Consider the following 10,359-nt stretch of genomic DNA (forward strand, 5'->3'; position numbering starts at 1 on the left):
TTAAAACAAAAAACATGACGTATTAAGTTGTTTCATGATCCCTGCCGCAACTGTAGGTTGCAAAATAACGATAACTCGGTGAGACGGAGGCTACTTACTAAATCTTAAAAAAGCTATTAAAAATAGACAAATGCCCATCATTAACATAAATGAGTTGGACACTCGCATGTTAGTGGTGGGGCATCACCTGTGCATCTTTTCTTTCCTCTCCCCAGCATGGTAAAAAAATCTAAGTATTTTAAGTAAAGCCTCTTAGTATTTTTCAGAACTAGAGGTCCTAATTTATGCAGTGTTAAAAATAAATTCTAATTCTAAAAAAGCCATTTAAAAAAAAAAAAACCTATTACTTATTCTGTTTTGGAACACACTGGATGCTAAAAAAAAGTTCATCAAGAACCACTCTCTCTACAAGAAGCCTTGTGCAGAATCTGGAGTATCAAGTGGGTGTGCTAACATCTCTGCTACAGGGGAAACTACATGCTGGCAGAGTCCTCCTGCAAACGACGTGACTCCTACACACCATACCTCTGTCTACAAATTACAGAGCTGCTCACTCATCACAAGCTACCATGAGTGCTTCATAATTTCTGTAAAAGGAAGAAGCAGGACAAGTTAGGGTTCTCAATTCCATCTGTCCCGAAGGGACTAATTTACCTTCTATAGGCATAGTGGTCCAACAGCAGTGCAGACAGCAGCATGATAGGAAATAGCCCATAAAAACAAAAATAAAGCACAATTATAACAGTGCACGGCTACTATTGAAATGTACACGATCTACACAATCCTGACCTTCTCTCCCCACAAAATGTCAACTCGAGAGCATCTAAACTGACAACTGGAAAGTAAAGACCTTTTGACCCTAACAGGTCAATTCAAGCCACTAAAGCCTGACCAGCAAAACACATGCTGTTTGTTCCGGGCCTGTGTTATGCTCCCCTTCTTCCTCAATTAAATTAAAAAAAGGCTCGAGTGAGGAGAAAGTAGTATTAAAGACAATCACCAATTTCCACGCTTGCAGCTCCTGTTATACCTATTATATTTCTAACTTGTTGCTTCCCTATGAAGACTACGTAAGAAAAAAAACAAGTACACCTCAAAATTTAGTACTTTCATATCATGAATGGCTAGCACCAGTAAGGAATAAAACTAGTGAATTTTGTACTGATAAGGCCACCCTTGATCATAAAAGAAAGGACTTCAGAGGTGCAGTGTAGAGGGGTACACGCTATAGCACATCAGGGTCTGAGGGTCTGGCCCTTCTCTATTACTGGGACAAACTATGAGAGAGAATGTGTCCTGACACCTTACACAAAAAACAAGCTCCACATTCAAGATTCAAGTGGGAGCGAGGATAGGGAGAGCCACTACACCCCCGAGGAAAACTGATGGATGTTCACCCACTCCCACCCACCACTCAGAGGACACAACCTGGGAGACAGTTCAACACCACCACCAGACAAATGAACACATACAAATATACATGTACGCTTCCTTATATCACTGGATAGCTACAGAAAAGATCTGTCCCATGAAACCCTCATGTTAAGCAACAAGATCAATACAAACCTCATTTCCTTTAGTCCTTCTGTCTCTATGACCTGCAGAATCTGTTTTGGTGTCATTGGAGCATCCGAGTAGTTTTCTAATACCTGAAGAAATATAAATGTCCTGATTCAGTGGGCAATTTCCATTTACATCCATCAATCCGTATTATGGGCTATAGTCCTGCTCGGAGGTACCAGCAGTGCTAATTTTGTTTTTCCACAGTTAAAATTACTTAAAGACCAAACAAACATATATATCATTAATAGAAGTGACAACAATTAGCTAATTCTCAATTCTAAGAGCACACATCTTCTTAGCAAACATGCTATGTATGTATATATATAACATGTATACCATACACAGTGTCCAGATGCTCTTTCCTAAGGAAGCTTGACTAGTGCCCATATCTTTATATGGTGCTTCTGCCACCATGTTGTGAAAATTCTGGTGTTTACTGCCACAGTACATTTTGCCATTTGGCAAAGTGATGCTATAATTCTACGTGACTGATACAAACAGAACCACAAGAAATGCAATGTCCCATTTATGTTAGTATCATCTATAAGTCACGGCTATACTTTCTTAGCGACCAATACCAGCTCTCTCACTTTAAGATGTTGTTTTAGAAACGCTATTTTTCTAAGCGGGGGAAAAAGACAGGCTGTCAATACGTTTGTATTTTCTCTACCTGTGCAGCTGCTGAGGTTACTCCAAGTCAAACTAACATCCTGCAGTCTTTAACGACCATACCAACCAAGTACTGCTCTGTCACAAATAAAATGTAAAGCAAGAGACCTCACAGAGAGTATCTTCAGCAGCAGTCCTACAGAAGAACATAAACTTTTAGCACTAAAGGAAGTCAATGTTTCGAGAAGTGTTGTTGGTAGGTGCCGTCAACTTGGTTCTGACTCATAGCGACCCTACATACAACAGAACGGAACACTGCCTGGTCCTGCGCCACCCTCACAATCACTGTGGTGTTTGAACCCACTGTTGCAGCTGCTGTGTCAATCCATCTCATTGAGGGTCTTCCTCTTTTTAGCTGACCCTCTGCTTTACCAAGCATGATGTCCTCTCCCAGGGACTGATCCTTCCTGACAACATGTGCGAAGTACTTGAGACAAGTCTTATCATCCTTGCTTCTAAGCAGCATTCTGGCTGTACTTCTTCCAAAACAGATTTGTTTGTTCTTCTGGCAATCACAGAAGTAGATGCTAAAATAAAACCTCTATTTACCACTGTCCCATTCTGAGCTTCCTTCTTCTCAATTTTCATATCCTCCTTGGGTAACATGATACTCTCTTACAGTTTCAACTACCACGTAAATACTGATTAACTCTCAAACCTCTACCATGACTTCTCCCCAAGCTTCAGAGCCAAACGTTTAATTCTGTGCTGGACACGCCCCCTCGATCGTCAGTAAGCCAGCTGCCATCGAGCCGGTTCTGGACACGCCCCCTGGATCGTCAGTAAGCCAGCTGCCATCGAGCCGGTTCTGGACACGCCCCCTGGATCGGTTCTGGACACGCCCCCTGGATCGTCAGTAAGCCAGCTGCCATCGAGCCGGTTCTGGACACGCCCCCTCGGTCGTCAGTAAGCCAGCTGCCATCGAGCCGGTTCTGGACACGCCCCCTGGATCGTCAGTAAGCCAGCTGCCATCGAGCCGGTTCTGGACACGCCCCCTGGATCGGTTCTGGACACGCCCCCTGGATCGTCAGTAAGCCAGCTGCCATCGAGCCGGTTCTGGACACGCCCCCTCGGTCGTCAGTAAGCCAGCTGCCAGCGAGCCGGTTCTGACTCCCAGCAATCCCGTGTGTGTCGGAGGAGAACTCTTCTCCACAGGGTTTTCAGTGGCTGAGTTTCTGGGAACAGATCACCAGAACTTTCTTCCGAGGTGCTTCTGGGCGAACACGAACCACCAACCTTTCGGTTAGTGGGCAAGAGCTTAACTGCCTGCACCACCACCCAGGGGCTCTAAAACCAGCTCTTGCACCACCCAGGGACTCTAAAACTAGTTGCCGCTGAATCGATTCCAACTCACAGGGACTCTGGGTAGACTCGAATTGCCAACCTCCAGATCTGCTCTTTTTCTACTATCCTACCTTGGTTGGCAGTGTGTCCAGTCATCACCTAAATCAGAAACCAAAGCATCGTCCTTCACTCTCACCTGTCTCCGAGGATCCCACTCAGTCTCTTACCTGACCCAACACAAGAGACTCTTCACTGATTATCCCTGTATCCAGCTCTGCCTTCCTCAAATCACATTCTTCCTCTGCTACCATCCTTCATTCACCAAATACATGGAGCACCTACTCTGTGCCAGGCAGGATTCTAGGGATTCATCATTAAACAAGACCAAATCTCTGCTCTGACAGAGCTACAGCTTGAGGTCACCCCAACAAAGCAAACGTGTCCTATCGCTTTGCTGCTTTAAAATCCTTTAACATCTCCCTAATCACATACAGCAGAGTGGAAGGTCCCAGAGTCAGTATGGTACACTGGAAAAGCACAGGCTTTAGAACCAGACAGCTCTGGATTCAAATTCTGGCCTTCAAATCTTGGGCAAGTTACCTACCCAACTGGAGCCCTGGTTACCTCACTTTTGAAGGATATTAAAGACTTCCTCTGAGCTGTTTTACAAGATTAGAGATAATGTAAGTGCCCATCCCCACAGTGCCTGGCACAGAGTAGGTGTTCAGTGGCATGGCACACAAGACCCTCAAAATCTGGTCTCTGCCTGATTGCCAAAATGACACCCTACAAACTTTATGCTCCAATAACTACTTGTAGTTCTACCCCACTCTCACACTCTCTGCCCTGCAAATACATACAAAACACGCACACACCCCAGTGATCTTTCTTGTCACCAGCTCCTGTTCATGTCCTCTGTGATGAGGCTAACTCCTACTCACTCTTCATAAGTCAGCTCAGAAAACACCTTCTTCCAGGAAGCCTTCTCTGGTTTCTGCCAGGCAGAGTTAAATGTCTCTTTTCAGTGTCCCCACAGTTTCACAACACATACAATTTATCTTTCAAACCAAGACAATGGAGAGTGAAAGGACAACAGACAGGAGCCAGGATGTCTGTTTACCCTATTGTATACATCTCTGATGGCAGTTATCATGCCTGTAATGAAATACTATTTATGTGTATGGATCCTCCCCTCCCCTAGAAAACCAAAAGCTCCTCAGGAGCATGCCTCAGCCATCTTTGTAATCCAAGAATCTAACAAGTACCAAGATATGCAATGTTGACTTAACCAAACCCACAATAAAACCTGTATAAAAAAACTTTTTTTTAAGCTGGTGTAGTGGTTAAGTGCTACGGCTGCTAACCAAAAGGTCGGCAGTTCGAATCCTCCTTGGAAACTCTTCGGGGCAGTTCTAACCCATCCTATAGGGTCGCTATGAGACGGAATCGGCTCGACGGCAGTGGTTTTGTAAGCTACTAGTGTTCGCTGCCACAAGATATCATTTCTTTGACAATTAAGTGTGAGCTGAGCTAGAGAATTTTTGTAGGGTGGAGTTTTTTTGTTTGTTTTTGTTTTTTAAGAAGCATGACTGAAAAATTAGCTACCAGTTATTTAAGCAGCAGTCAGGAAGACCCTGAGAATCTAAAGCAAGGGAATCAAAATCTCTAAAAGGAAGTTACATCAAACGATACAAAGTACTCACTTTTATTAAAACTCTGTATGCACCCAGCTTTTAGTATAAGAACAATTCAGCAGTGTTTTATTTCTAATGTACAAAAAAAAGCACACTATTTCTTTTTAAAGTATCGCTTCTCCTACTTCAAAGGGAAAAAAATGTTTGATGTAAGAATGGTCAGTCATGAATCAAAGTGAAAGATAGAGCATGCAATGCAGAGTTTCTCAAAGCCAGAGAGAATCCATTTAAGGGCACTCAATTTGAAGGGAAATCCCCTTGGCTATCTTCTCCCAAACAAGTTGCTCCTAACTTAACAGCAGGAGGATTTATACCCACCCAACCTCCTAAAGTCTACTTCTTACATCTAGAAAAAACTCTAAAATGTTTGGAAGAAGAACATCTAGTACTTCTCAACAACATAATTAACATGTGCAAAAATCCATCTCCTGGAGTACACTACACTGTTCTACTGAAATTCTTCAGAATTTGCCTCTTTACTGGAGGGGGTGAGAAAAAAAAAATTTTTTTTTTTTTAAGGCTACCAGTATTATCCTAGCCGCCAATCTGAAGAAGGCCAGGAGCAATCTGAAACTGCCCCCAAGCAAATGCATCTGATTGCCATAACAAGCACTCCAAATTCCCCTGTCCCAAGAGAAGTGTTCAGGTGGCCCAACCGCCCTACCCCTACAACTTGCTCCCAGTCCGGCTTCGGCTTCGCTGTCTGGTGTAGCACTCACAAACTTTCCAGTAAGAAAGTGGGGAGAGGACTCTAAAAACTTTCCCCTTAATTTAACAGGTCCCATTCAAAGGCAAGAAAACTTCAAGACACATAAAAAGACACACGAAACTACACACCACATTCTCATGAGTCCTCTTTCCCATGTAAAATGCACCATAAAGTAATTCCTATTTTTAATGAAAATCTGGCATGAAGGTAATTCAATGATAAAACAGAGATAGCAACCTGAATGGTGGAGTTGAGATCACAGCAAATTCAAACACCTAAAGAGGCTTTCAACTACTAGTAAGAGCCAAGGGAATTTTGAGACAAATGGACTTCAGAATTTTGTCAGGACATAAATAACACAAGATTTAAAAGTACTTTCACCTCGCTCTAACAAGTAAAAGTCTGGCAAGCAAATTACCTTTGGGTGCCCAGAGTCATAAACACCTGCATAACAAGAACTCAGAAGAGGGTTTCAATGAACACCCAAGACTTGAACTCGAGGAGAAAGAGGATACATCCTTTTGGCTTTCCCCTATTCCCTTTCAGGCCTAAATTTGTTTCCAGGTGAAGCAACGTTGGAGAAGTCCTGAAATCTCCAAGATATCCTGAAAGTTAGCCAAAAACGTCCGATTTTGACTGAATCAGAAAAAAATATTTAGGAACTTCAAAATCTTCAAATTTCACATGCCCAACCAAATTAAACAGAAACACAAAACTTCCACGTACTAACAACTGCTATGTCTGTTCCTTGAGCAAATCAGGAACTCCAGTGAAAATACATCTATGGACAAAACATCTGTAGTTCTTGGAAATCAGTAACTCGAGTTTTACAGGCTCCAAGAAATAAATAGATGTACCGTAGGATTTATCAACTCCCAACACGTATTCATCTTCCTTTGCACAACACCTTTGAGGCTAGAACCTCACTTACTTCCCCATAAAATGAAAGATTAGAAGGCTGAGCTCCATTCATCATTAAAAGTGAATTATAACAATTATATATAAACTACAGCATGCCAATACACGACTATGCTATCTGCATCATAACCTTGCTCCATCACAATTCTAAGGAAGTGACATCCCTAGGAGAAGCATAACCTGTTACTATTGTCATCAGCAAGATTTTACAAGAACATGTCTCAAAGCGTCTTAGCTTTGTGGGTGCAAATCCAAAAGCAGATATATTCCACTTACAAGTCCTCTGAGGCTTTAAAAGAGAAAATTCACAACCCCCTCACCAGGCAGCTTCAAATGCTCAAATTACTCTCTCCTTTGCTAAGCAGTTATCTTCAAAACTGAGACACTTTGTCTTTGTCCAACACTTCATGTATACATACACCAGAACACTGACAAGTGAAGAACACACACATTCTTTGAAAAGTGTGGTGAGTTCTCTCCAAAATGCCTGTCCTGGTTCTAGCTTAGGAAGGAAAACACTGCAGTCGGCGTTTCTCAAAGTGTGGTCCGTGAACCACCTGCATTGGAATCACCTGGCTACCTGGTTAAACTGAAGATTCTGAACCTCTACCTCAGAATCTTAGAGTCTGTCTGATGCGGGGCCCTAAAATGAGCATTTCTGACAACCTCCCAGGTGTCCCTACAGGACACTAAAGTTTGATAACCACTGCTCACTGTTCAAGCCGGGAGACAGCAGTTGCTTCCTTCCATACACCTGGTTCAGATTGGAAAAGCTCCAAGTGCCACCGCGTCCTTGAAATTGGGGTTTTCCCACCCCTGGAGTCAGGCCCACCACCCCAATACCCACCAGGCAGCGAGAGAGGGGCATTCGACGCTTCCTGGAAACCTAGCTCCCCCGGGTGAATAAACGAAGCTTCCCCAGCCCCCCAGACGCCGCCAATTCGTGGGGGAGGGGAGGGGAAGGGAAGGGAGGGGAGGGGAGGCTGGGGCCCCGCCGCCCTTAGGGGGTGGAGCAGGCCTGCCGGCTCGCCCCTCCGCAGGAATTTACAGGGGGCGTGCAGAAAAGGGCGCCACAGCCCGTCCGGCGGGGGACCCCTCCCCACCCCGCGCTTATGGGGGGTTGGCCGGTTCCCAAAGGAAGCGTTGCCCCGCCCCTCCGGTGGAGGGCAGGGCTCCGCCCCTCCCCCTCCTCGTGGGGGTGCGCGGCGAGCCTACCCCCACGTCCCCCCACGGAGCTCCCCTCGGAGGCCGGCCTCACCAGGCGCGCGGCCTCAGCCCACGTGCGCTCCTTCTTCTTCTTCTGTTTGTCCTTCATTCTCCTCCTCCCCGGCGGCGGTGGCGGCGGCGGCTCCACGCGGGACCTCCGGGCGGGGCGGGCTGGGGCGGCGGCGCGGAGCGGCGGCAGCGGCGGCGGCACGAAAGAGCTCGGGTGCGGCCGGGGAGAGGGGGCGGGCTCACGGAGACCGGCGGGAGCGAGAGCCGGCGCGAGGGTGGCGGTGGGGGAGGGGCGGCGGCGGCTCCACGCGCCCGCGCTGCGTCAGTCGCCCACGGCGGCGGCGGCCCCGCGATCGCTAAGGAATGCGGCCGCTCCGCATTACCACGGGGTCAGAGGTCACGGCTCCGGCCTCGGCTTTCCCGCTCCGCTGAGGGACCGAGACAGGACGGGCGGCGGGGCAGGAAGGCTTTCCCTTCGGCGCCCGGGTGTGTGCGTGTCTGCCGTGGGTGTGTGTGAGTGTGTGTGAAGAGTGAGGAGGGGGAGTGTGGGGGTTTTTTTTTTTGAACAAAAACAAACCGAAAGGGCAGCTGGGAATCGTAGTCCCGGTTGCCTCTCTGGCCGCCCCCGCTCCGGAAGAATATGGCTGCGCTAAACGCTTGGACCACACTTCCCGGCGTGCTCCGCGATCCCTCTTTTCAGCTCTCCCCCTCCGTTTCTCGCAGAGCTCGGTAAAGGAGGAGGACGGGCCGCCGTTCGGGGAAGGGCCTGGGTGGAGTATCGCGAGGTCCGGGAACTGAATGTGCGCCTGAGGAATTCTGGGAGGTGATGCTGGGAAGGGGCGGTGGCCGGAATCTCCCAGCCATACTTAACCCCTTCGGCGTCTCGGGCCGTCGGGTCGGTAAGTAGGGATCGTGAGCTTGTAGCTCGGCACCCAGCACCAGCACCCACTTTGTGTCTCTCCCCGCCTAAACGCGTATTACCTACACTTCTTGTAGATGACAAGAGGCAGGGCTTTCCCTTTTGGCCCGCCCCAAAATGACTCGCCACCGCATAATAATGACTCAGGACACTCATACCAGTAACACGGGTATTCCACGATTGACAGACCCAGGCAGTTCCCCATTTTCTCCTGTGCTTTTCTGGCGCCTTGTGTTTGCACTGGTTGCATCCGCAGCCTAGAACGCCCTTACCACGTGGTGGACTTGGTGATATGATAACGGGTAAAAGACTTGGACTTTGGGGCCCACTGACTAGAATGCACCCGAGCCCTTGTAAACTCTCCGGACTAAAACGAGCCTTGGAGTCAAAAGGACCTGCTCTGGAATCTTGGCTGAGCCACTCTTTGGCCTTTGGCCTAAAACTAGTGGCTCAACCTCTCTGAACCTCAATAGAAAATTTGCAACATGAGTCTAATACTTCAGGGCATTACTGAGGTTAGAATTAGCATAAACACCTAGCGACTGGAAGAGGGTATGAAGGGGGCACCTTGACGTTAGGTTCACAGACTTTCACTCCTGCATAAAGCAAGCGTTTAATAAATGGTAGCTGTGATTACTACCAGCTGAGAGGCAATGGGCAAAGTACATAGCCTCTCTGAGCCTTGATTGCAGAATGTTAAGAGGTTCAGAACACCCCGCATACAGCATGTTTTCTGTGCCTATTTGTTGAAGCAATGCCCGAAGACACTCCTAGAGTCAGTGCTGAAATGGATTAATGGACAACTCTAACAAAGCAGGCTCACTGTGGCCACATTTGAAAGGATTTCTCTGGGTGAGGAAACACACTCTCTGCTTCCTGGTGTTAGCACACCAGGATTCACTATACAAGATTCACTCTAAAATTTACATGTTTATTATGGGTCCTATAGAGTTGCTATGAGACAGAATTGACTGGCAGTGGGCTTGGTTTCACAGTAGGCAGAATAATGTCCTCCCCTCCCCATCCCCAACGAATCTGTGAATTCTTTGAACTTGTGAATTTGTCACATTCCATGGTAAAAAGGACTTTGCAGATGGAATTAAGGACCTTGAAACAGGGAGGTTACCCTGAATTATCTGAGTGGGTCCAGTGTAATCACATGGGCCTTTAAAAATGGAAGAGGAAGGCAGAAGAGATCCTTTGAAGAGATGAGGCAGAAGAAAAAAGATTTGAAGCATGAGAGAAAATCTACCCACTGTTGCTGCCTTTGAAGGGGGCTACGAGCCAAGAACTATAGGCAGCCTCAAGAAATTGGGAACAAGCCCTGCCAACAGCCAGCAAGGAAACAAAGACCTCAGTCCTACAACCTCATAGAACTGAATTCTGAC

General features: G+C 46.8%; 1 protein-coding gene across 3 annotated transcripts in view; it reads right to left on the reverse strand.

Moving 5' to 3' along the window:
• ASXL1 (ASXL transcriptional regulator 1) overlaps positions 1 to 8,646 on the reverse strand; it is a 93,786-nt gene extending 85,140 nt beyond the window's left edge. Inside the window, exons 1-2 of one of the 3 annotated variants that reach the window (XR_007515463.1) lie at positions 8,096 to 8,646; positions 1,567 to 1,649 (exon numbers count right to left, since the gene is read on the reverse strand). Coding sequence is in view for 2 of the 3 variants with exons in the window: in XM_049869978.1 (XP_049725935.1) it covers positions 1,567 to 1,649; positions 8,096 to 8,152 (140 nt within the window). In the remaining variant the exon portion in view is untranslated. The other 2 variants (XM_049869978.1, XM_049869979.1) reach the window with 2 other exon arrangements.
• Positions 8,647 to 10,359: the final 1,713 nt, after the last annotated feature.

The sequence above is a fragment of the Elephas maximus genome, chromosome 25 (genome assembly GCF_024166365.1).
Source record: "Elephas maximus indicus isolate mEleMax1 chromosome 25, mEleMax1 primary haplotype, whole genome shotgun sequence".
Lineage (NCBI taxonomy): Eukaryota > Metazoa > Chordata > Mammalia > Proboscidea > Elephantidae > Elephas > Elephas maximus.